The sequence below is a fragment of the Acanthaster planci genome, linkage group LG20 (genome assembly GCF_054643075.1).
Source record: "Acanthaster planci isolate LZ-2023a linkage group LG20, COTS_SCS, whole genome shotgun sequence".
Classification (NCBI taxonomy): Eukaryota; Metazoa; Echinodermata; class Asteroidea; order Valvatida; family Acanthasteridae; genus Acanthaster; species Acanthaster planci.
In genome coordinates, this window is record NC_141796.1 from 6,169,755 (window position 1) to 6,197,274 (window position 27,520).

The window sequence follows — 27,520 nt, forward strand, 5'->3', positions numbered from 1 at the left end:
ATTCATAATAACTTAATTACATATTTTTAAATCTGCTAAAATTATTAAGTAAGTTTTCTTTTATCCAAACAATCATTTAAAATTAAGGTAATTAGGAAAGATTTGCTTGTGCGCACGCGTACTTCAATTTGCCATGCAACGAAATGACGCTCCGCTTGAAATGCACCGTACCTTGCCATGCATTGCCATAATACACGATCACCAGTCCGACGTCTCGACCTGTCTCGGTGACGAACGTTCACAAAGAAGACAAATGTGAATGGTATTGTATTAGGGGCTAAACGGAAAGATTTCAGTCCTTGATTCTTGAATTTGAACAGTAACCTATCCGCGGCAAGCCACCCCTAGCACAGTTTCTAAAGTACTCTTGCAGGAGAGAGTTGCATAGGCCTATCGATATGAATGCCACTTGACACCCTGTTTACAAAACCTATGTCATATGAGACTGGTCTGGAAAATGCTAGGCTAAGTGTTTTCTAAGTAAACAACTTGGTTTTTCCCTCCTAAATGGAACTTTTCTGGACGTTTCTTTGCATGCTGATGGCTAAGTAGTACTGGGGAATAATAAATTAGTTGCATCCGTATCATGGAACTCTTACTTTATTGCATAGGCCAAGTAGGTAATAGTGGTGTCTGGGGTGTCAATGAACATGATGAATAAACTTTAGTCAGGGAGTACTGGCCGTAATAAGCGTACTGTCGACAGTGGCATTCTGCCAAATTTGAAAACCAACATTTATGACTTGTATAAAAGCTGAACAAGAACCTCAGTCTTGAGGTCAAGTAGAATTATCACCATGCATGTCCAGAGGATCGCTTTTCAACCAAATTTAACATGTTTATGGTATTTCAGCTGGATAAGAAAATGCAAACAGTGAGAATTGCTGTTAGAAAAACAAGGCCTACTGACGAACATCCTTTGCAGCTTGTGCATTCAAAACCACACCGTATGTAGGCCTACTGGGGATTTAAGGATCTTTATCCTGTGGGTAAAGACCAGCAGTTTCCACCATGTCACTGCGGACGCGGATCAACGGCTTCACATCGTGGGTGAACCTGCGACTCAAGCCCTACAACATGCTTATGAACAATGTGATCATGGATCTACTGAAGGGTACCAACCTCAAGATGCTGCTGCAGAGTGAGTCATCAAGAAAGGCACCTTGATCTTAACTGCAGCTTTCCCAGTCCCAGATCCTGCAAAATCCACCAGGAGTTTTTGGAGGATTTTGTAGGATTCAGGCGGGTTTAGCAATGCCACTTTCACATAATTTCAAAGAGCAAGAAATGCCTTGTTAGTTTCATACATGTATACAATGAATCAGTTTGGAGGATTCTGGAGGTTTTTCAAGCAAAGATATGTTGGAGTGTAGTAATTTGGCTGATACCATTTCCAGGCAAAGCTTTAAAGAAAAGCTGTGCATGGTCTCAGAAACAACCAACGTTAATTTGGGGGGCTTAATTTTCAGCAAATTTGGGGGAAAATTGTAATTGTTTTGGGGGGGAGTTAAGGCCAGAAATGGCTAGAAATTATATACTTCAAAGTATTTCATAAACATGAAAGCCACATGTGATTTGACTTGTCATTGACAGAATTGCTTATCCGGGAATAAAATGATTTCTTTTTCAGATTCTGACTCAAATACATGCTCCACATCTGCAACTCTTTAATTGCAGATGTTCTTTCCAAATTTTGCATTCTTCTTAAGCTTTTCACCATATCATTTGACCTCTTATGAATTGTAGGCATGACAGGTATTGATAACAAGAAGTTACAGAACTTTGATGGGATGACGCAGCAGCAGAAGACGACCAGGGTGGAATGGATCGTTAAGGAACTGAAGGAGTCGTGAGTGTCAATAAACTACAAATGGCTGGCCGAACACGAAAGCGAAGCGAAATTGACCTCGCCGTCGTGAAATATTTCTTGCAAACTTTGTTCAAGTTGAAATGTCTTCAACTGCAAATTTGCAGCAAAAAAAAGTGGATTTGATGTCACGATTTCCAATTCGTGTTCACTTCCGTGCCAACTGTGAACTGGCCTTAAGGAATGCCCCAGCAATGGACAAGTGCCGTATTGTCGGGAAAGTCTCATACTTAGATGCTTGAACTGGGGCTGTTCTTTACGCAAACATTCAGGGACATAACAGCTTAACATATGTTGATATCCGCTCGGAGCGGAACAAAAGAGGGCGTGTTGTTTTTGGTACTCACCGCATAGGCGCGCCATGAGGCGCGCAAGTATATGTGCGTTTGATGCGGAGCACGCTGAGTACGCGTAACCAATTTATTGCGGCATATATGGTCTTTGTGTACACGCTGAACGCATGCAAGAACCCGATCGTAACCACCTGTCTTTCTTTCGCCTATTGATGGTGTACTTCAGCTTGGGCGGATAGCCTAATCTGACAACCAGGAATTGGAAGCTGTTGCTGAAGACTTATAGTAGTGTTCTCATGCATAGGTTGCAGGCACGCATTAAGTGGCTCTTTGACCAATAAAGACTGGGTGCTGTTGTCTTGATAAAGGCCACGCCCATCTCAAAGTTTTGGAAAGTAGGCAACTTTTGGTGTAAACACAGAAAAGTCCATTCCTGTTTCTCCCTCCCCCCTAGAGCAGGAACGAGAGAGGGCACAGTTTTCAGTGGCACTGGAATGGAGCAATGGAACTTGGAAGCTCCTTTGGTGGGAACTGCATTTTGCTAGTTCACAAATGCCTGCGAAATACATATGTTGCGGTCGCATTGCTAACAACAAAATGAACACTCCCAACCAACCTGGCTCTTTTCAACCTGTGAGGGGGTGCTTCTGCTCAAGGCGGATTCCAGAAAAGGATCAGCCTAATGGAGCAATTATGCAAGGGTCTGCCTTCCACGGTTATTGTGTAACACAAACTGCATTGAGAAACCAATGTTGAAATGCAATGTTTGTCGTTGTGTTGTTTACTGTTTACAGAGAGGTCATACCAGATGATGTTTTTGTGGATTGTCGACTCTTTGCCATGAGACACGCTGACCATGTGAGTAGACAAACAGCATTTTAACCTTCAACCTCACAAATTTGACTTGAAGAATTTTGTTTCAAATTAAAAAAGAAGTTGGTTGCAAAAATGTGGTGATGTTATCACTTCAAATAGAGCACGTTTATCAAAGAGAAATTAATATGTGATGAATTAAGACTCTGCTGGTTGCGTAAGATAAATTTCAGCTGGTGACATTCAAACTTTTATTCGTCTTTGCACCTCTTTTGTCGGTAAGGTTTTTGATTTGCTGTGGCGACTCTCTTCCCACGACATCTGGTTCACCTGGGAACGGCTGGAGTACCTCATGCACGGCGACGATAAAATCCTCTGTGAGGTGCCCTTCGAGGTTGGCCAATCTCTGGATCTTTCAGACTGTCGTAAAAAAATGCATTCCGTATCATGTGTCCAGAATTTGTCTCACAGAAATCCTGTGAAACTTGTCCCGTTACTCGAACAAGCATTCTTGGCGAAAATAATCTCTCCATTTGGGCCTCTTGTCAGGGCTCTGGTTGTTTGTCTATTAGCAAGGAATGTTGGTTTACAACTACACATGCCTGCATACCTAAGCTAAAGTACAAAATGTTGATGCTAGACTTGTAAGCATAGAAAGATGCTAGAGTGTTGTTATTTGGACCTGCATGGTAATGTACCACGTTTCAATCAGATAGCATGTCTAGTTTATCGCAAAATGTTGATAAACCAAGCCTCATCTCATAGTTTTCATCAAACGGACCATATCCTTCCCGAGTGATTCCCCGTTCACCGCGTCCCAGGTTTGTAGAGGTATTCCAGAGGTCCTAGGTTCAAACCCTGCTCCAGTCAATTTTCTGTGATCATATACATCGTCAGTATAAAATCAGGACCACCAAGAAGAGAGTGAAAAGGACGTGTTACTTTGATAAATCAACTCCTCACATACCCTTTCCTTTTGGTCTTCCATTTTTGGTTCCTTTTTCAGTGGACTCCAAGACCACCTCCGGAGAAGAAGAAAAAGAAGAAAGTGAAATATAATAAGTCGCTGCTGTCCGGCTTTGGGGGGGCATCTTTGGTCGCCGAAACTCACCCATCGTCTCCCGTGAGTGAACAACTAACTCAGTTGGAAATCTGCAATTGCAAAAGTGCAGGAAAATATGGGTGACTCACAATATGGTGCGCCACCAAGAGGTCGTGGAGAAGCCTTTTTTTGCAATGTATTGTGGGATATGGTCAACCAGTTTTGTTAGTCAGCATTGCAGGGGAAACTGAGAAACGCATTTTGAAGATATTTGGATCAACACACACGCTTTTACGGAACATTTGCCCTCAGTGTGGGCATGCACCTGATGACGCTGAATACACAGTTGTAAATTTCTTTGGAGATGACATCCCAAGAGAGAGATCTATCGAGTGGAATTTGCAGTTACTATTAAATGAACACATGATTAGTAATGCTCTCTTTCTATTTAGGAGCCACCGGAGCCAGTGACAGCTGTCAAGGGGCCGCTGCACATCAAGTACCCAGGCGAAGACTTCTGCAAGAAGTTTAAGCCCAGCAAGAAGTCCTGGCCCCAGCCCAGCCCGGAGGATTGCATCATGGAGATGGTCAACACTCTCTTGAAGGTTTGGGACAGCTCAAGCACTACCTTGTAACCCACCCTTCGAGTCGAGTCCATCGCAAGTCCTTTCACAAGTCCGGTCCCGAGTCCTTTCGTAACACCAGTCTCGAGTATTAACAGGATGAACACTGAAAATGGAATGCTTCTGCCACACTTCCTTGGAATAGCTTGGGACTTGGCTTGCATCGGGATGGCTTGTGATTTGTTTGTGATGGATGGACTTTGACATACGATGCACCCCACTACAATACAGGCCTCCACAAGAGTGCAGATTTGAGTAGCACAGCAACGCCATATCATATATCCAAAAAAGGATTGAAACTTTGTAATTGAATGTGTATACATGTAATTTGAAAAAATACAGCCAAGGAAAGGGGCTTATTGAGTATGATTCTTCTGAAAATTTGACGTGAATCATGAATGGTGCGTTGTTGGAGTGTCCGAACTATCTACATGGAAGTACGGTATTGTACTACAATTGGCTTAGAGTTGAGCTATGTGTCCCAATCTAATGGTTTGGTCAAAGTCTAGGTCTTTTGTGGTGGTAAACACGTGGCCACACACTTACAATTGAGGGTTTGCATGGCTGCCATCTTGCAGGCCACTGCTTTTTTTCCACAGGGTATGCACAAAGGAGGTTTCCCTGTGGAATAAAAGATCTGTCCTGCAAGACGGCTACCATGCAAACCCTCTCTTGACATAGCTGTAGCTCTGAAAGCCGTAACGTCCAAATATTTTGGCTGCAGTAGAGAATAAGCATGCAGCCATGAAAGCCGCTAAACAGTGGCTACAACTACCCTCAGGAGACTTGTGTGTCGTCGCTAGCCAAAGCCAAAAGCCCAGACGTAGCATAAGAGCCCACATTACCAGCCAGGCCAGAGTTCGGACGTGCATCATGCAGTTAGGTTGTTGGCTCCAGGTGACATTGCTGATGCCTTAAAATATGAGCCAGTGAAAAGGTTTAGCATGAATATGTATGAGATGTTACAACACATCCTGCGCTGGTTGCATTCTGTGTGTTCTACTTTTTTGCAGACGACAAGAGAAGGGAGGAAGCTGAATGTGGAGGTAATGCGCTATTTTTAGATCGTTTGAATCATCGGTGTTGGTAGTTGCAATATACGCCATTCAAATGGGAGAAAATTTGCAGTTATACGAGACATGAATGCCATTTCATTTGCTTTTAATTTCAATGAAGTCTGTCATTGGATGGGGAAGATATTTTGAAATGGCTTAAACTGTTATCTCAGCTATGAGAAGGACAACATTCTGGAGTCTTACAGTATGTCGTTTAACCATTGTACAACCCCAAACCACTCTGCCTGTTACTCCTTGTACCATCAGAAACTGTCACCAATATCGTATTGATGTACAGATTTGTTCATATTGAGATGTAATGTAGTACGGTGTAATTCGCTCAGAGCGAGAACAAGAGAGGGCGTGTTTTGTACAGGAAAACTGTGGACTTTTGGTGAGAAATTACCACACAAACGCACAAGTTTATGCACATTTGGCGTGGACCTGCTGTGAGTACTCACAACCAATTCATCGAGGGATATACGGTCTTTTGAATGAATCCAGTTGAAAAACTTCCCACCAACCTGTCATTCCTTTGCCTGTGAGAGTGTACTTCAACTCAGGGTGGATACAATTGTAGGTGGGCTCCTACACTCTTGGGCTGCATCGGAATCTCTTGTCTAGAGCTAGGTCTAGGTCTTTGCTCCATTGGAATTGCGTTGAGACCCACAGACAATAGACCTAGCCGTAGCTCTGGAAGCCCATTTCGGACACGGCCTTGGTCTGTAGTTGTACAAGATATTCTATACATCAGTATTTGCACTGGCTGCGCTAGTAAGCAGGAGGTTGTGGGGTTCGAATCCGACCAGAGTAAGCTCGTGAATTTTTTCACAAGCCCTCAGACAACGTTGAGTATACATTGTTGTGATTACCAGTCGAGGGCCAAACCCCCAACGTGAAAAACAATTTAACATCAGTGGTCATTTTGAGTTTTGCCTGTTACATTGATTTCAGCGCCTGGACGACCTTGTGGACAGTCGCGTCCTGTGCGCTCTGGTCAATGCCTTCGTCCCGGGCACCTTCACCAGCGAGGTCATGCTGAATGACCGCTGGACGATCAACCTCGCTCTCAGGACCTTTGACAAGCTGGTGCGCATTGTGACCCCCGTTGACTCCCAAGATCTGGTTGAGGTAGGCCCGATCAGATAATGTTGCCTTTCTACGTCACAGATTTCATCGCTGCCGTGTGTTCAGAATGTCTATTAATCTGAACGTGTTGTTTTCTTCTTTGATTGGCCCAACCTGCTGATGCATTTCCTGTGTGACTCGTCACCTTAAAGCAGCCACAATTAAGTATTCTGCAATGTGATATTGGTCTGGTGTTGTTAACATAAAGGAATATGAAGAGACAGAAGGGGACCAGTTACAAAGAATAAAGATTGCCTGAGATGTTGGTCGGTTACCTGTTGAAAAAAAGAAAGTCTTCCTCTTTGCGTAGTGAATTCCTTGCTTAGCAGCTCTCTGGCACTTTGCCATCTTGGCCATATTGCACTCTCATCCATGTTTTTTAACTGTCCACTTATCTCCTCCAGGCCGATGCTATGGCCGTGAGCACCTACATGGCAGTGTTCTTCATGTGCGGTTTCAAGCTACGCCAGTCCAAAGCTGTGCTGGGCAGGCTGGTAAGAAATTTTCACAGGAGAATATTAAGCTGTGTAAGTTTAAACCGCCATGACGCTTATCGCCATTAAAGGGGGCCACTGCAAGCGACCAGTGATGGCGTTACTATTGTCACAGGATTCATCTACCCTTGACTAGTTGTTTAAAATCAGCACGGGTCTAGTCTATCAGAATCCAGGGAACTTACAAATGTTTGCTCAGCAAACTTTTGTTAACTCAACATCAGATTACTTGAAAATTCATGTGTACCTCAAATTCATGTTTCATTCTAATCAAGAGAAAGGGATATGTACATGAATGGCTGTGTCTCAAAATACCCACATCAGTACCTCCGTTTCACTCAAAGGTCTCTTCAGCCGATACGAAAGAAACGATTCCCAAACAGTGTCTGTTATTCACTGCAGTGCAAGAAGATGGACCAGGGACATGCCCCTTACCTTAGGCAATTGGGGGCTCAGATGTTTTTTAGAGGACAGAAAAATACCCCCAAAAAGGTATTTTCTATAGTCTCAGGAAAAACAAATAAGGGTCTGCAAGTCAGAGGAAGGAATAAAAAATGTTCTACCCCTCCAAAAAAGGGACCAAAACTCACAAAATTGAAATCGTGACCTCCCATCGGCCGGACAGCAGAGCAAAAACACTATTTTTGGACCTTTTTTTGTAAACTGTTGGTTGGTGGATCCAATAAGCAATTTATTTTTTTTCTAGTTCTGAATCTGGGAGGTCGACGGATTCAAGCACCAACTTAAAACTTTTGTTTTAGATTCAAAAGAGTTCCCCCTCATATGCTTGCCTATGAAATGCTGGATTTCTTAATGTGCCATGTTCAGGCTCGTTGCACAAGACCTCGTACAGTGATGACGAAAGAGAGAGAGAGAACGAGTCCCACTTCTGGTGCGCTTTTGTTATCTGCCTTTGCACTCTGCTTTAATACACAGGAGCAATATGGACTTGTGCTCATTCTGGTGAATTCAGGCTCCTACGCTGTGCATAATGCATGTGCAAACCACTGTGCACGTGCGATATTGGAGCTCTTGTGTCTAGTCATCAGCACACACAAGGAGACGATGAAGATTCATGCATATTTAAATTCTGCGATAATGAAATTTACTCCCAAGATGTCCTCTCTCATTTGCACACGGCTTCCATACCCGAAACGGAGAGCATTGCGAAAATCCACACAAGCCTGCATATTTTGTGCTGTTTTCTTACCAGTTACCATCATTGTTATTTGTTTCTTCTGACAGAAAGAGCTGGAGCATTTGACTCGGGCTGCCAAGCACGAGCTGGATGCCCTGCCGGAGATTCTCAGTGATGTGGACATGATCCAGAAACGCAAAAAGCTCAATGAGGTCCTGCAGGGTTACGAAACAGGTGGGTTGGATGCCACTGGCAAACTTGTTGAGTCTCCTTGGTTGCTAGGCTACACAGCATCAGCTCCATTTTGGCATGTTAGATTCCACATACTTTGATTTTGTACGCATTCAGTTGAAAACTGAATCACGGAGTGATTTGTACCATTTGGGTGGGGCCAGGACCACAATGCACACCAACTGAATTACATCAACAATCCAGTTGTGGAAGTTAGCTCTTTCAACAAATAGGCTACACAAGGCTGCCAACATTCCCGTGCTAGAACTCGTGACCAATTTAATTGTTGAGTAATGTCAATATTTATTTGCCTATCAGAGGTGACCAAAATCAAGAGCAAGTTTGACGTCAAGGCTTGTGAGGACTGGCGGAAGCACGTTGCAAATATCCAGGCTGAGGTATTATCATTAATAAACCATAGATGTTGTTTGAAAGTAGGACCCCAAGGGATCATTGGCAGTAAAGAGAAAATAAATTTCCATTGAAGGCCTTACAAATCAGACAGTGAGGTACTTGGTCCGAATTTGTCAACCAACATGTGTGATTATTGATAGGGGTTAAAAAATGTAGACTAGGTATGATGGGATTGAGGAAAGAGCTCAGACTCAAGTCGGTGTCATTTTCCAAGGTATGCTTGTACATTTTGTGATTATAAATATTTTATAAATATTTGCAATAAATGCATATTCAATGCATTTGGTTATCAGAGCCTTGATAGCAGTGGTTAATTGCCCTCTGTCTTGCCATGTATTTATCATGGGGTCGCAGAACCAATGTCGAAGATGAGACCATCACAAGACGAGACACAGGACCAGACACAAGACCTGACACAAGACCAGACACAAGACCAGACACAAGACCACACACAAGACCAGACACAAGACCAGACACAAGACCTGACACAAGACCAGACACAAGACCTGACATAAGACCAGACACAAGACCACACACAAGACCAGACACAAGACCACACACAAGACCAGACACAAGACCAGACACAAGTCCAACACTATATCAAATGCAAGACGAGTCACAAGACCATTCACAAGTAACAGGGTGAGCAATGCCAAAGGAATGGTTTTGTTGCAGTTTGAGTAGCTTGTGACTTGAATTCAGACTGGAGGTCTGAAAATTGTCTGATTGTGCTAGACTTTCTGTGAAGGACTTGATTTTTTCGGTCTGTGCAGCATGAATATACTTGATTGAAACTTGATCGATTGTCAATTTTCCTTTGTTTGTTCTCAGACCAGAGAGATTGTTTCCAAGAAAATGAGGGATAGATTTGACGCACTGACAATACCAAGGTGAGAAGGAAACAATTCAGTGCATATCTATCTATCCATTTAAGATTGATTTTTCTGTCAATCGTTGCAAACCATCCTAATCTCATTCTACATCTCTCTCTTTTTTCTCTTTGCCAGGGGAGCCACTATCAACGACCTCTGCCTGTCCCTGGTGGTCAACCTCACCCTGACCAACGGCTCAGGATTTTACCTCTCCAAGGGGCGGGAGATGGTGACCCCCGACCGGCGCATAGTCCTGCGAGACCTGAGCACGGGGGAGTTCATCGATGACTTCACCCACGGCAAGGGCGTCAGTAAATGTGAGACTAGCGAATTCTGGAATTTGAATAATTGAATAAATAACCGTCGTTTAACTTGTTGACCGCCAGCAGTACGTATGCAGGACAGCTTCTTTGCCAAGCAATTTTTTAATCCTGTTGAGGTGGGAAATTTTAACACAACCACAAAAAAAAAAGAATTATACCATGTCACCCATAGATAGAATGGTGAAGAGCTAGTCACATGGTATTCTCTGTGTTTGCTGTCTTATATTTGTTATGGCCAAAAAGTATACACAGCCGAATGACTGTACCTGACAAGCAACCAAAGTATAAACCCTGTAGCGACCAAACAACTATACACTATCACCAGCATTGTTTAAAGAATGTATACAAGTGTGCACATTGCATGGTGCACACATTCCAAAGTGCTAGTCCTACCCATTTCTAACTCAAAACATAGACATTCAATTCCTGTTTTTTTTTCAACCTTTACATTAATTGAAAAATAATCATTATTTTTCATCTGTGTAGCACCTTTCATTGAGCCAATGATTTCCAGTTATCAGATCGTGGTGGACAATTTTTTTTCTTATGACAATACAGGGCTTGGCCATCTGAAGCGAAATGTATGGTAAAAATGCTTGACTGAAATCTTTCCATTTGTATTGAAACTCCTTACAGATCTTCTTGATTCATATGTCTAAATATATTGGTCAGACAAGTGCCCATGTTGATTTGTTGTTTCATTCCATTTTCTTTTCAGTTAATATCCGCAAAATGCTGGGAATCTCAAGCTACGACGTCGTCGAGATAAACCCAAATGATCATCCACAGTTTGAGGTAAAAATTCTTGTCTTGTTTCATGAAAGATGACAGAATCACTGCAGAGGTATTTCCAACGAGCCTGACTTAAATGTTGCATTGGGTTTGGAAGCAAAATTGGAATGGTCTAACTGTCGCTGTTGCAAAGAACCTTTTCTCACGCTTACATGAAGGTGATGTGGCCAAGATGTAGCTGACAGACATTTGCTTGGGACTGCAAGGGTACAAGAATAAAAGCTTGGAAAATAATTTTAGCTTTCCCATTTTAAAGTTTTGAAGCCGTGTTCTCCTTCCTGCCTGCCTTTCTGTTTATCTCAAACCTGTGTGTGAGAGGTATCATTTGTCACTTTATGTTCATCAGATTTTTCTGGAGAGTCCGTCCAAGAACAAGCTGCTGAAGACTGGAGCAGTGTAAGTCTCTGATCTGGTTTTGATGTCGCTCTGTGGCAGAGCAATGGAATGTTGCAGAATACGAGGTTGCAACAAGAAATGTTGTACAAACGTTGTACATGATTATCACTGAAATGTTGTACAAACGTTGTACATGATTATCACTGAAATGTTGTACAAACGTTGTACATGATTATCACTGAAATGTTGTACAAACGTTGTACATGATTATCACTATTCAGTATTTGTGGCATTTGGTTGTTTAGAATGTGGGCTGGTTTATCTTGCCTTGATCAAAGTTCGAGATTTTCGACCCCAAAATGACACCGTCTACTGTGGTCATATTACAAAGCGTGTACAGCTAGACATGCAAAATACTTGTGCACGTGATTTGTCTTTATGAAGATCAGAAATTTTAATCTAATCTCTGAATTTTACAGTGTTCTTGTAGCTTGCCCAAGATGGCTTCCCCCAGCCTTAAAGGGCTCGATTTGGAAAAATGCTCACTCGTCCATTTTCTTGCTTTTCTGTCTCCTCAATTTTTCTTATGCCACGTCCTTCCCGACGACGCAGATTCCTGTACCAGGTCTTCCCGGGTAACTTCTCCCAGTGGGAGGGGCTGTTTTTCAAGGCCTGCAAGTTGGGAGAGCTGGACATCGTCCAGAAGATGGTGGTCTTCTTTCGGGACAAGAGGCCCGGCTTCATCAACGCCAAGGAAAAGAAGACAGGCAACTCGGCACTGCACATGGCAGCGAGAAACGGGCACTATGTGAGTATGGTGAAGGTGACCCAAGAAGGGAATGAAATGTGTTGGAGCAGTTTTAGACTTGTTTAACAGGATTGCTGGGGCCGTTTTCCAATACTCAACTTCGTCTCTGTCTCAGGCTTCGTTCCCAGAACCAGTGCCCGATTGTGGGCCTGAAGCATTTAAATTAAATTGGATTACTGTAATTTTTGGCTCTCTTGCATCTTATTTGATGTTTTGTGGCACTATTAGACTAATTACTGCGCTTACATCTTCAAAGTCAGCTAGTTGAAAACTGTTGAAGCCTGAGACGGAGCCGAAGTTGAGTATTTGAAAACGGCCCAGCCATCTTTAAAATTGGGGAAACCTGGAAAAGGAGTTTTCCCTTTTTTTTCTAGTCAGACAAAAGGCAGTAATGTTTAGAAAAATGACTCGCTTAAAAAGTCATGAAATTTGATTGGCCTAAAAGAGAAAGAGGGATGGGGTCACTGAAATGGCCTAAAAGGAAGGCAAGATCCATCAATTTCATGAAGCTTTTTTGATGGGAAAAAAAGAACAATGAGTGTGGAGACGTTCATTTGTTGTTCAGAAAATGAGGCGTCCGTTCTTTCCAAACAGCTCTCCGTCGTGTTTCTTGGCAGTTTCACTTTCTTATAGATTTGGGCATAAAATGTACTTTTTGTTTGTTTTCCAATTCTATAATGCAGTGAGAATGTTGGAAAATCGAGGAGTGTATATCTGAAAAAAAGCCTTAGAATGTTAATTATCAATAAAAAAATTGATAATGATTGCACCGTTTTACAGATTTCTAGCATCTCAGATATAAAAAGTACGATCATAAAAACATGTCATGTAACTGCACATGTCTGTCTTTGGGAGCTCACTGTATAGGCTGATATGTTTTAATGCCCAGGATATTCTACTGTTTCTACTGGAGAACGGCGCCCACATCGACGCCAGGAATGCTAACCTGGCCAGTGCCTTCTTCAACGCTGTGGAAGGTCTGAACAGAGGAATAAGCCAGGTAAGTCAGGCTGCCACCAGATGGAATCCCTCGCTGAACTCGACTCTCTGACCTAACGACAGTCTGAGAGAGAAAAACCATTAACACTTTCTTTGGAGAAACCAAATCAATCAATAAAATTCTGTGTGGAATATTTTTGTTCATAATTCTGACAGGCACCATTTCTTGTTGCCTTCGCAATGATCATCCCTACCCCCCCGGTCATTTAGCTTCATCTCTAAAACCTAATCTCATTCAGAAAAGTCATGGCCCTAACAGCAATAATGCATCTCTCTCTTTACGGTTAACATAGAGCATCCAACCTTACCTGCTATTTACTACACTGAGAAATGCAATTATGGTAAAGTGCCTTGCTGAGGGACACAAAGTGCCGAGGCTCCATAACACTGATGTCAGAATACACGTGCATTATCACACCGAGCCAGGGGACCATATTTCCTGCGGATGCCCAGATACATTTTGGTGACATAACCAGAGCATTAGATTTTTATGTGGGAGAGTTGCTTCCAAATGCCTTGTAAAGTGACACTTCCAGCCCCTACTGGGGCAAGAACCCAACTCGAAAATGAAATTGATGTCGGAAAGCAATCCAAAATGGAGCCACAAGATCCATTCATCCCAGAGTAGTTTTAAACTGCCTCGATTGGGAACACAAAAGTTACGTTCCTGGCTTGCTTTGACCCATTGCTCAGCACATGTATATGAGACTCACATTATCAGTGTGCTATGTTATTTAATGTATTTTTAAACTCTTAACCATTTGAATTGAATATTGTTCAGTGACTTTGCCAGATAATGTAATTAACCCATGACAATTGTTCCTGCTTTTCCCCTGGCATGATTTCCTTTCCACATTCCCTCCCCTTTGCTCTGCAGCTTTACCGAGTTAGTGACGGGACAGGAAACGCAGTCTATGCTCGCAACATGGTACCAACGCTTTGCTTACCTGCTTTCACCGTCAATCCAAACCCTAACCTCAGCCCTAAGCCCTACCCTAACCTCGGCCCTGAACCCAATCCTAAATTCAACCCTACGCTCAGCCCTGAATCCAACCCTAACCTGAGCCGTATACCCCATCCTGACATGAGCCCTAAGCCCAACCCCAACCTGAGCCCCAAGCCCAACGCTAACCTGCACCCTTAGCCCAACCTTGACGTCAGCCTTCAGCTCAACCCTAACCTCAGCACAAGCTCAACCGTAACCTTGGCCCGTAGCCCCAACCCAAACCTCACCCTACCAAAAGCACTGCTCCACCCATAATGATCCTCATTGCACGTCCTAACTCTGACGTCATTCCCAACACTGATTGAATCCAACTCCAACAGCCTTCAAATCCACAGAGAATGTTTCATCTGCCCCCGCTTAACCCTGTTAATCCCAGTGTCATAGTACTTGGCCGACTACTTTTCGTACTTTTGTCCTAAGAACTTAATTTTCACAGCTGTGATTGTCTGAAGTCTTTAATTTAGTCCAGTTTCCATCAGTTCAATCCAATTTCCATCAGTTCAGTCCAATTTCCATCAGTTCAATTTCCGTCATGTACTTCAGCTTTGGTCACATCTAACCAGTTCAACGTTTGGAAATTGGTATTAGTACTTGAAAAGTGCATGACCACATCACTGCTGGAAACCTACACGTAACTCTCACTATTTGGAATCCAGTCACAAATCACTCAAATCTTACTGTTCAGTAGTTAGTACTGTGAAATGTTAATCTTTGTGTGATCTCAGTTTTGTGCAGATACATTGGAAACTAATGACTTTGTGTAATGTTTAAATTTGGAAAATTGCCATTGCATTTAATGCGTTTTGTAGAATTTTTAACTAACATCATTTCACGTATTAATTCATCACTTTGAAAGCAGGTAAAAATATGTCTTGCATGATTTGATAAAACAGTTTCTCTGCATTAAAGCTATGTGTGTCTTTTCCACTAACAAACTCCGAACTTAATGTGCTGGTAAGTGATTGGTGTTCATTGAGCTACTAACCTGTTTTTTTTCATTTCATGGTAGCCAACATTGAGCTCTGATTCTTCTGCCTTTTCTTCTTTCCTATTGGCTCAAGCTGGACCTCACTTTCTGTGATTGGTCGAATTCTGACCTGGGCCGGTATGCATACTAATAACCTTGGGTGTGTACTTGTAACTCGGTGTTGTAGTCAAATCCATTACAAGTCCTCACATGCTCTCACACGTCCTCATACATCCTCACATGTCCTCACAAGTTTATCACTACAAGTTAGTCAAGTCTAGTCTCAGTTTAAGTCACAAGTTGTCCAGATGACCCTCAATGAAGACATTCCCTTGACATTGTTTATCAGTACTTGTGACAAAGCTGTCATGTCAGTTTGTGCATTCCTCTTGTGCCTTTTTAATGCTGTGTTAGGGGAACCCTGTAAACTCAACTTAAATAATAATAACAAACACTTGTAAAGCGCCATCTATCTAGTAAACTATTCCGAGGCCCTGTATTATCATTATCCCTGCACATTGGGCTCACGCATCATTCTGAAACCATCTCAGCTCCCTGGGGAGTGTACTAGCCCAGTGATGCCATTTTGGCATAAACGGCTAAACGTAACCGTGTCTGCCCTCACAGGTACCCATTTACTCCTGGGTGGAGAGAGGCACATAGGGGTAGAGTGACTTAACCCAGGATCACAACATGTTGCCTCCAGCTGGATTCGAACCCCTGAACGGAAGCTACAAACCCTAACCACTCGGCCACATGCCTCCCACTTGCCAAAAAAGACAGTGACAAACAAGTGCATTGGTCGTGCAAAACTTAGCACACTGAGACAAATCTCTCTAGAGACAGACGGGTTGCATGGAAAATAAAATATCCTAAATCTTCAACATATCCAAAATATTGATGTTGTTCAGTGTACACTTGATTTTTAGTATGTACGTGCTCTTTTACTTTCTTTTTTGTCAGTCAATCTAAAAAGTGAGTTGTGTGGTCATTTTACTAACTCAGGCCGTGTCCGAAACGGGCTTCCAGAGCTACGGCTAGGTCTAATGTATAAGCATCTCCGCGCATTTCCAATGGAGGGAAGACCTAGACCTAGCTCTAGACGAGAGATTCGGATGCAGCCTCAGTTTTGGTCTGTGTTGTGTAGTGGCGGTGGAGGTGGATATCCTCAATTGGACAATCTTTGATACCTGTGTACTTGATTGGGCAGAGTGTCTGCCAAGCTTTCACAGTTTGACGACATCGAGGTTCATCATGTTTTGTCTTTCTTCTTTTATTTCCACCTGCTAGGGACACCATAATAATGCAGCCGAGGTGAGCCATTAGAAAGAGATGTCACAGTTCGTGGGGCAGTTTGTTGCTGTATATGTTAGTTGTGATAGTGTTGGGAAAAAAAGAAGCAAGATCGTTGAGAGTTGGAAGTGAGATTTGGACAGACTGTTGTATAGAGTTGTGTTAAATAAGTCAAGAAGCTAGTCTTGTCTTTATGAGTGTTTTCTTTTTTGTGCTTCACAATTGCTGTCAGTCTAATGCTGTTGTGAAAGACATATCCACTGGGTTGCTTTGTAAAATCTGTTTCTAAGGACGCAGGCATAGTCTTGTGTGATATTTTGTTCTAAATGTGACCTGCTCTGTGAAAACAAGTTGCCCGAGCCACTTTTGAGTTTCGGGCCTTTAAAAAAATCTTGCACCTTGGAAAGGAAAATAAAGAGTCTATTCTTTCACCCCCACAGTGTCCATTTTTAGGTGGATGCTAAAACGAGAGACACATCAACAACTCTAAAAGCTCAGCTAATCCAGTCTAATTTCAACTGTAAAAGAAATGGTCTTGTGTCTTATTTTCAAAGAGTGGGTCACAAGGAAGCTTTTGTAACATAGTGTTGATCGTCTAATGTGGTCTAGGTAACAGGCTTTGGTTTTTTGCATTGCGCAGGGGTTCTCGATTTTAGCTCATTCCAGATCTTGAAGAAAAAAGTCTGAATTCCTTAAGTCTGTACAATGCTTCTGAATGGGCCATGTGATGGAACTGAGCAAAACAAGACATGAGACAAGATAAAGAGCACAAGTATTTTAAAGGACAGTTTTCCTTTTGGTTGGTGATTCCTCCACGCAGGTCATCTGATTGCGTTTTGGAATCAGTCTGCACATCAGGCCTTGCTTTGACTTCAGTCATATAATGGGTTTTGCCCTTACCCAAAGTATATATTGATAACCACTGTATGCTCAGTGCTTGTCTTGAAATTGTTCGCAGTAACCGCTGCTACACCTGACTCGGACCGGCCAGCCGACCACGGCAAGCTCGGTGGTCGAGTGGTTAAGACGTCTGCACTAGTAAGCAGGAGGTCATGGGTTCGAGTCCCACCCAAGTATTAAAGCTTGTGAATTTTTTCGCAAGCTCTCGGACAAGCACTGGGCATACAGTGTTTATCAATATATACGTTGGGTAAGGGCAAAACCCGTTATATAAATTAACATCTCCCCAACACAAAATACATCTTGAAATTGACTTCAGTCATGTCGCAAAGCTAGTAGCTCTTGTAAGCCATGCTAAGTAGAATAACCCTATCATGTTACAGAGCTCCCTTTCCATCTCATTGAATTGCTTGTGCAGAATCCTGTCGCTTGAACACAGAGTTCATAGCCACAAATCCTCCCTTCTAATCTGCTGGCGTCAATGTCTCCCAGCTTCCAAATTTGCAGCAACGTAGTAAGCGCTGTGGAAAGTCCGCTCTGAAAACCCACATGTAAAATGTGATTTTGTCTCGATGTTGATGTACAGGGTACAATTTGTTTTTCCTCAAATTTTTGTATGCTGTAAGTGTTGAGTGTCTTTGGGAAATCCACACCAGGTATTGGCAGATTGCCAGTATTCAACGGCATTCGGAATCGTTTGAGGTCAACTGTGCAGTATTTAACCAGCATTTTAACTGGTATGCAACTGATGGGGGGGGTGAGTGGGTGGGGGAGGGGCTTGTTGAGTTTGGTCATGGTACTAAACAACACAAGCCTTTTCCTTTCTTCAGATTCTGAGGAGGGGCACCGGAGTGGGGAGAGGGGGCAGGGCAAATGTTGCAGGGGCTCGGGGGAGGGGATGTGACTCTTTAGTTGCGCCCCTGGGCTTGATTCAAGATACTGGAGGAGGTACCTCAAGGCTTTTGTTGTGTCTTTTCTTCACAGCTCCTGGTGGAGTGGGGCACCAACATTTACGTTAAGAACAAGCAGGGTCGCACAGCATTTGACGTGGTCCGGAGTGATGAGCAGAAGAACACCATCGTTGGTGGGTTGGGCTGAACATCATTTGAAAATGCCCTGAGATCTGCACTTATGGGCTGCTGACTTGTGGCACTTGTGTCCTTGAGCAGGAGCCTTTACCAGGATAAAAGATATCTGTCTGCTCCCTGCCAATAGTAAAGGCCATCGGAGCCAGTGACCCCTCTGTGAATATCATTTATTTCATTTTTTGGGATAATACATACAATAAATTACAGACAAGAAAACAAATGTATCACTCCAAGGGAGACTTAGCTAAAATATTAAATAAATGAAAATTCCAGCTTGTTTATGCATATCATTCTAAAAGAGTACCTCGTGGCTAAGACTGCAGATTTTGCCCTTTTTTCGCAGCAGAGAAAAGCTGTAGCCAAGATATTAATGCCCATTTTGGACACATTGACTGCTCTTGTCTCCTTCAGAGTACTATGACCACCTACAGGCCTGCATCCCCAAGCTGATGCGGGGCGACACCCAGCTGCTCAAGAAGCTCGTGGAGGACCATGTGTCGGGGGTCCTGCGCTTTGCCAGCCTCAGGAGCAGGTAACGAGGTCCACTTACGACATAAACCCAGTAGTGAAAATTCCAAGGCATCCATAGAGCAAGCTGGGAAGATGCCACTTGCCATGATGTCACTGCACTGGTGCAAATTTGGCACTTTTCTTAAACGGGATTTTTTTTGCAAGCTGAGACACCCTGTTGGTTGAAGTGACATTGAACTCTCACATTAAGCGAATTTATTCACTCTTGTACACATTACTTGAAATCGGTCATACATACTGTGCGCCATTCCCATGTCCAAACCTTGAGTTCCAGCATGATCAAGCTTACTAGTAATTTCAAGTTGATACCTCATCGTGATTGATTTTCAGTGCTTTATTCCATCTGGAGTGATCTCTTGATTTGCCTCATCCACGACAGGTGCATCAACGGCAGTACCTTGTTGCACACTGCGGCCTACTTCGGAGTCATCCCTGTCGTGAAGGAGCTGCTTAAAGAGAGAGTGGACGTCAACCTTCTGGACTACAAGGGGGCCACTCCGCTCCATCGGGCACGGGATCAGATGACAATCAGGGTGGGCTGCTTTATTTAGAAAAAAGTCAATCATTTGTCAGTTTCGACCCATGGCCTAGTTCAGTGATATTTTTGTGGCATCTCTTTCTCTGATGTGTCTTCACAGGTTGTTTTTTTTTCTTTTGTTTGAGTGTAACATACAGCGTGTCCTCTTTTGTACATGTACCTACCACCTCCCGGCTGTTCGAAAAACTGATCAAACTTATTGAGTTCCCCCTCCCCCCAAAGTGTGGCCCTCAACTAACCCCCCCTCTGAAAATAACTTGACTTGCTTTGACAGCAACTTACAGCTCAATTTGTCAGGTTGGTGTCAGAGTTAACAAAGTCTCTGTACACGTATTTCCCAAATCATTTCTGTCAATTTCGTCTTGTCTTCATGATCGGACAGCTTTTACTAGAGAGTGGTGCTGAATTGAATGCCATAGATTCGGAGGGGAATACCCCACTGCACGTCAAATGCTACGGGGAGGCGGGCAAAGCAACACCCATTGACTGCATCAAAGAACTGGTGAGACGGCTGTGTAGTATTAGCAGTGAAAGTAGGCCGATCCAGTAAGCCCCACCCACTGTGCACGAGGGTGTGTAACCGATCCAGTAAGCCCACCCACTGTGCATGAGGGTGTGTAACCGATCCAGTAAGCCCACCCACTGTGCATGAGGGTGTGTAACCGATCCAGTTAGCCCCGCCCACTGTGCACGAGAGCATGTAACCAATCCAGTAGGCCCCGCCCACTGTGCATGAGGGTGTGTAACCAATCCAGTAAGCCCCGCCCACAGTGCACAAGGGCATGTAACCAATCCAGTAAGCCCGCCCACTGTGCATGAGGGTGTGTAACCAATCCAGTAAGCCCCGCCCACTGTGCACAAGGGCATGTAACCAATCCAGTAAGCCCGCCCACTGTGCATGAGGGTGTGTAACCGATCCAGTAAGCCCCGCCCACTGAGGGCACGTATCGCGTAGACTTCTCCAATACCATACCACATACGCACGCGCACGCATGCCAGACTTTTGGTCCACGTATGTCAGACACATATCATGGCTGTGATCTGTCAGAGCACAATGGGGTGAGGTTTGATGGATCAGTCTATTAAGGAAATGGGAGATTAATGACAAAAAGACCAAATAACTTCAGTTTCACCATCGGATCAGCCAACCAGAGTTGCCGTGTTTCAACTACTTAGCTACTTAGCTACTTCAACTACTACTACCAGAATAAGACTCGTGTGAACTTCAAACGAGAGATCAATTTTGAATTTTCTCTGTATTGGTGTGGAACTGATGATGAGCCAAACGTAGACATCTTATTTGAAAAGTAATACCTGTTGTTGAAAAATTGTTAAAATCATTAGCAGGGAGGAGCATAAACTCTCATTTTACTTGCACTCCCCCTTTTCAGAGAGTTTGAGTGTTAGATTGTGAGCTTTAAAGAGGAGGTAAATTTGATGTGATTTGAACACATAAGAGACTTTTTTAAAACATCTGACAGTACCTTTACTCTAAAGTTGGTAGCTGAAGACGATTAAGGGCAGTTGAATAATTACATCAAATTTATTTTGTCTCAACCGTCACTCCAATAACAGTTGTCCTGTCCTACCAAATTAAATGACACTGGCTACAGACCCATCCTCCAAGCTATTTTTCCCCTCCATTTTGTTCTCTAGCTGGCGGAGAACATCAACCTGATCCACCGCAACCACAAGGAGCTCCTGGCCATCCACTGCTGTGCCATGCAGGGCCGCGTGGATGCCATCCAGCTCCTGCTGGACGCCGACCCAACAGAGACCATCCGGGACTCCCTTGGGAGGGAAGACCCCAAGTCCCCACCGAGCCTCCCCCACTTGGCCCTGGCCAACGACTTCCTAAAGTGCGGGGCCTGGCTGGTGGAGCAGGGGTTCAGCTTCAAGGAGCATGAGCAGGACATCCTGGTGCACCGCATCCTGACCGAGCAGATCAAGAGGTGAGAGAGATCGGCTGAGCAGAGCCGAGAAATTGTAACCAAGTGGGGTTAAAAATACCAAAAAATAATGATAATGACTAAGAAAACACAGATGTGGTGACACGAGTCTTTGTCACATAAAAGATATAAATTGTATTTTAATACAGCAATTTCACACCAAAAAAATTCAGTGGGTGGAGTACGGCTTCTTGTTAAATTTGTTTTAAATCGACTCCAAGAACATTTACACAAAGTAATGGAAAAAATAATTCTTGGGGCAATTCTGTGAAATTACAGAAAGAGTTCGTTTCATTGGTGTCTTCAACAAATTCGCTTTCACAATGTGAAAAAATTCTGTGCCCAAACAAGAGATGATACACTTAACATCGCAATGAAATCCCTTTGGGTTGGGGCACAGGAATTTTTGTGTGAGCTTTAGGCGTCAATTTTAAACTGGCCCTACCACCTTGGATCTCTTCTTTGCCAATGAGAGGGATAGTTCTAATCAGCCGTCTCTCCGTGCCCATCAGGTGATGGCATCTGAGATGTGGCATATTGGTCGAGAAAAGATATTAGGGGCCTGTTTGTTTCACGCAGATCCGGATCGTGATCAGTGATCTGACGTTGGTTCGCCGACACCAGAGCCTGCTTAATGGATAGCGGGAACCAGCTTTGGGATCACTGACTGAGATCCAGATCCATGAGAAACAAACAGGCCCTTTTTCAAAAGCCGAGGCGATTCTCAATTTGTACTTCACAGCAAGCAGCGACTGGACATGATGAGATTCCTATTCGAACACGGAGCCGACTTGGACCAGCGATACAGCGGCGGCAACACGTGAGTTACTACCCTCTCAGCTAATACTGACCTTTATATCATGACACTGCCATGTTTGTCGTGTTCCCCGTAGATCCACTGGCAATAAATACAACTTCACATATTGAGAAAAGGGAACAGACTATTGTTTCTTTCAGCCTCAGTTTGGTTACATTGTTGTGAATGGTAGAAAAGCAAGATGGCTGCCCCATGACATAAGTCTATGAGAGGATGAGAATTTGTGGGTTTTTTTAAAAACAAGTAAATTAAACTGTGCTCTTAACCCTAAATGAGTGGTAGGGGAAAGATTCTGCCATCCCATTTATTTTCTCTCATATCATATCTACATTTTGTTCACCGTGCCATGCCTGAGCTGTTGACATACTGTTCATGGACAGACGTGAATTTTTTTTCTTGCTCGAAGCAACATGCGATAATTAGCAATACATGACTGTGAGCAACACATGGGGCATTCATTGTAATGTACGTGTAACCACAAAACCGTTTATCCATTTGGATTGAAACTTCACGGACGGATGTCCTAGCACGCATGTCATGTCAGAGAAAAATCTTCCCTGCGGCAGTGCAGCTCTGGCAAGGGGTGGAATCCACCCCGTCGGCTTGGAGAGAGTCTCAATGACTCCTGGCTTTTAAGGGTTAAGGGTTAGAAGAGTCATCCCATGACAGGTAAGAGTTCTATTACTACTCCAACCCCACAGACCTCTGCACTACGCTGCCGGTATGACCGGCCCCACAGACATCCTAGAGCTGCTCATTGAGTACGGCGCGGACGTGGACGCCGTGAACGAAGACATCTGCTCGCCTCTGTTCTTCGCCACCCAGGCCAACAACTACTATGGGGCCAGCATACTGCTGCAGGCGGGTAAGCGCCGTTTAAGGCTCTTTCATTGCCTGCCACCTCTGCGGCCCTGGGCCGGAGTCCCGCCTTGGTCGGAATGTGGATCAGGTTTTCGGACACTACCTGATTTCATGGTTTATTCTTTGAATATCCATCCGGGGTTTTCCTCCCACCTCTGAAGCTGAACACTTCTTCATTGTCACTTTAATATCCGCCTTGAGCAGAAGCACCCCCTCATTGGTAGAAAATAGCCATGTTAGTGGGGGGAGGGAGGGAAATATTTATGCTTCTGGTAACAACGCGATCGCAATGCATGTATTTTGTAGTCGGTTGTGAACCAGGAATGTACAGTTTCTGTCAAAGGGAGCCTCTGTTGCTAGGAAGATTGCACCCTCTCTTGGTTCCGCTCGGGATGGATAATCATTCTGTAATTAGTGCTAAATGTGCTAGAGGATAAACAATGATAATAGATAAAGAAAAAGTTAGAGGCCAGTTGGGGAGACGGGTTATGCTAGGAAGGGGCTATCCTTACCCTGCACCCAGCATGCATACAAAAGAATTCTTCTCATGTGAAAATTAATCTTGCATACTCACCACCATATGCACATGAGCCAGTGCACTCCCCTTTGTACTCACCTTCATGGACCTCCGATGGACTCCGAGCTGGACCAAGAGAGGATGCAATTTCCTTAGCAACGGAGGCTCCTTTGGTAGTAACTGCTTGTTGCTGGTTCATGAATGACTACGAAATGCAAGCGTTACAGTCTCATCACCCCCAACAAAATAGGCACTCCCGACCAACATGGCTCTTTTCAACCGATGAGTGAGTGCTTCTGCTCAGGGCGGATTGTCCTGTTGTTCATACCTTACCTTTCCGAGGGCTACCTCTTAGGGTTGGTACACAGTTTTCAAATCATGGACCCTGTTGTCCCTGCTTTTGAAAGTCCACAATTTGAAAGTTTGCATATGCAGTTTGTCAGTCCAGCTGGATGTCATTTCTGGGTGTAAATGTTGCCGACCGGGTTTTGAGATATTCCTGTTACCCGTTCTTGTCTAGGCGCCAATGTGAGGCACAAGAACCTCCAGGGCCTGACGGCATTTGACTGCATCTTGGACTTTGACGAGTGGTTGGAGTGTGGCTTCTTCACTGATGAGATCAAGGCCAGACTGAAAGGTGAAAAGTGCAAATTATCATAGCAAATGCACAGTGAGCTTGTAGCTGCCATTTAAAAATTTGCACGGTCATCTTGTGGATTGAAGTCAATTTACAAACATCAGTTCACCGTATTTTTCACTGAATTCTGTAAGAATTTAGTGACATTTTTAGATCCAAAATTTTTGAATATTCCTTGTTACTTCTGAGCCATTCCTACATCACAAAGTTTGATCTCCAGCCCGCACAGAAACCAGTAATCTAATTCTTTGTTATTATTGATTTATTTTTCCTAATCAACCTGAAACCCACAGCTTACAGCCTGAAGCATGCCCGGGACCTTGTCCGTGCCATCACTCAGAAGGTCAAAGGTCATCATGGGAAGGGCCTCTACGCCCAGGTCTCGGCACTCTCCCTGGGTGTGGGAGGAGGAGGGGCCTCCCCCCAACGAAACCCGGCCCTCTCTGCCTCCCTGAGGCAACGGAAGCTCAACAACAGTCCCAGCTCCCAGATGATGAGGGGCAGTAACACTGGCACACTGCCGCCCCTGAGACCCAGAGGATTCCTGACCAAATGAGATGTAAATAAAATGCCACGCCCGCCACTAAACCACACCCACTTTGCATCATGAGACAATAGCCCATGTTCTCAGATACTGAGGGGCACCAGCACTGGGACACTGGCACCCCCTGAGAACCAGAGGATTCCTGACCAAATGACATGGAAACAAAAAAGTGCCACACCCATCACCAAAGCCACACCCACTTTGCATTGTGGGACCGTTGAAGCACAGTAACAATCTCATCTTCCACTGAGCTGATGTGAGACAGCAGCACCAATACATTGCCACCCCTGAGACTGAGAGGATTTCTGACCAAATAAGCAGCATAAATGTGCCACGCCTGTTGGACCGAAGCCACACCCAATCTGTATCATCAGACAGCACAGGCAAAGTAAGATTCTTGGCTTCTATATGACAAGGTCAGTAACACTGGGAGTTTGCCTCTGTTGGAAGCATCAGCATTCGTGAGCGAATGAGACACGACGTGGTGCCACACCCTGCGGCAAGACCACACCCAATCTACATCAAGGAGACAGTAATAGCACAGCAACAGTGTTAGGTTCCAGCTAATGAGAGCTGTACATTGAGAATTTCCACTCTGAGATGTAAAATGTGTCGTGCCCGTTTTTCGAAGTCACACCTGCTCTCTGGTCACACAGCGGCAGAAAATCAGGTTCAGTCCCAACTTGGAGATCCAAATAATGACAGATTATGAAGCCGTCAATTCCTCATTCATACTTTCCAAAAGTGAAGCAGAGTACCATTCTAATGTTGGGAATAGTGGCCACACCTTCCATTTGTATGAAGTTCCTCTGTTTTAAGCATGCTCCTGGGCTGTCTTGAGAATGTTTTCTTAGTCGTGAGCCTTCAAGAACTTTTGCAAATGTGATCAAAGATTCTATTTTTGTAAATTTATTGGCATTGACCTCTGCAACGGCTTAATGATTTAATTTATTTTAAGTACAAAATTTATCTTTTTATCTTTTCCGTGAAATTTGAAACCAAAGACATTTTGTGTACAAATTTTATACTGCAAAGGAATCACAGATATTTGATTGGAACTTTTAACTTTAGCTGTGATTTCTTGTTACCAGTTCATACTTGGAGCCAAAGCAATCCCAAACAGAAAATTGTGATATCAGATCAAACGTTTGCGCCGCGATGTTGCAGAAGGTGAACACCTGTCTACTTATATGTTTTGTGCAGCTTTTGTGTTCAAAGAAGTACATATCAGCCTTTAGGAGGGAAAAGGAAGACATTTGAAAAAAGTTGCACATCTTGCCTCAAGCCTCCGACTTCATCAAAGTCTGTGGGTCCCGACAGAAAGAGTCGGAGTGCTTGCGAAGAAAATGTCCAATTTGTTTCACCCCTAATTTAGTTTTCTAAATCAGATTCACAATCTTTTGTTGTTGTTTTCAAGTCATATTTAAGAAGACAAGTGGTGGCAGGACGTGGAACGCTTGTGTATCAGGCACAAAACGTGGAAATCAGAGAAAGAAATTATGATGCTCTAACCCTAACTTCCCAAGGGTTGCTGGCCCTAACCTTCCCCATTCACACTAAGTTAAACACCCATGTGGGACTCTGTGCACAGAGGCTGTTGCACTTGGTTTTTCTGAGGTATGCCAAACCCAATGCAAAAGCCAGCTGCTATGGGCCTACCAGACCTATCCCCACGGAATTAAACACTTCTGTTTAATTCTGTGTGGTTGGGGGAGGTTAGGGCTAAGGTACTAGACTTTGTACGTCAGTTCTTTTTCAACTCCATTCCAGAAACTTCTGGTTTCTTGATTGGATGCAGAAAGCTTCAAAAAAGGCATCAAAGAACAACCATAAAAAGGGAAGACCAAACAGTAAAAACAATGACATAACAAAAACCAAAATCCAATCCCTGAACCTATTTGCTCATGAACATGGTGTCATTGCAGTACTGTTAATTTTATGTCAACATGTAAAAATTTCAAGTTCATATTCAATCCTTTTTAAAGAACAATCCATACAAGATAAAACTCTATTCCCTGAAACCAGGCCCACTTTTTCGTTGTCTTAATATCGGTATTCTACAGGGTTGTAGTGTTTTCCTGTTTCAATCTATCCATGATTATTTTTTCCCATTACGTCTGACCAGAATAAAGAGTTATATTAATATTTACATTTTATTGGCACTGAGAATCACTAATGATGCACTGTACAATTTGACAAGTCACATTACCAGAAAATTGCAACTTATGTGCGTTTGGGTACTATTTAGACTTTTAAAGTTATTTTGTGCTGATACTTTGCAGTTAACGAGAGTAGGAATACTAGACTGTAAATAATTGTTTCTGAGATGGTGCATTGTTTTTGCACTCCCCTAGCAAGGTGCACAAATAAAGCCTCCGTTTTAAGCTGAATCGAGAGTGTGCTGTGTAGAAAGCTCACCTCTTATCTTTCCCTTTCACCACAGGTTACACTTCAGTGAATGACCTTCATACTTATGTGCTCCCTGGTAGAAAATGGTAGATCCAGAACCTAATTTTTTTTTTGGGGGGGGAGGGATTTTGGAACGTTTTATGGCCTTTCTGAGGAGTGAGGCTACATTTTGTAGTTTTTTAACATTCTTTTGGAAGGAAGAGAAATGAAATATACCAAAATAAGAATAACCCTT

General features: G+C 43.5%; 1 protein-coding gene across 5 annotated transcripts; it reads left to right on the plus strand.

Moving 5' to 3' along the window:
* The first annotated feature begins 121 nt into the window (after nucleotides 1–121).
* Nucleotides 122–27,272, plus strand: LOC110977993 (uncharacterized). 5 transcript variants are annotated; one of them, XM_022232588.2, is made up of 29 exons: nucleotides 122–262; nucleotides 854–1,141; nucleotides 1,747–1,849; nucleotides 2,955–3,018; nucleotides 3,257–3,367; nucleotides 3,980–4,096; nucleotides 4,468–4,620; nucleotides 5,652–5,684; nucleotides 6,648–6,824; nucleotides 7,226–7,315; nucleotides 8,561–8,687; nucleotides 9,003–9,082; nucleotides 9,930–9,988; nucleotides 10,106–10,287; nucleotides 11,012–11,088; nucleotides 11,432–11,481; nucleotides 12,034–12,229; nucleotides 13,119–13,229; nucleotides 14,106–14,156; nucleotides 16,492–16,515; nucleotides 18,379–18,478; nucleotides 18,894–19,014; nucleotides 19,393–19,546; nucleotides 19,934–20,053; nucleotides 21,208–21,503; nucleotides 22,243–22,320; nucleotides 23,019–23,182; nucleotides 24,216–24,332; nucleotides 24,626–27,272. In XM_022232588.2, exons 2-29 carry the CDS (start codon nucleotides 1,012–1,014, stop codon nucleotides 24,886–24,888), a joined length of 3,348 nt encoding a protein of 1,115 aa, XP_022088280.2. In that variant the 5' UTR covers nucleotides 122–262; nucleotides 854–1,011; the 3' UTR covers nucleotides 24,889–27,272. The 5 variants fall into 5 exon arrangements, with proteins under 5 accessions (XP_022088280.2, XP_022088281.2, XP_022088283.2 ...); XM_087130610.1 differs by having other exon boundaries at nucleotides 140–255; XM_022232589.2 differs by lacking the exon at nucleotides 14,106–14,156.
* Nucleotides 27,273–27,520: the final 248 nt, after the last annotated feature.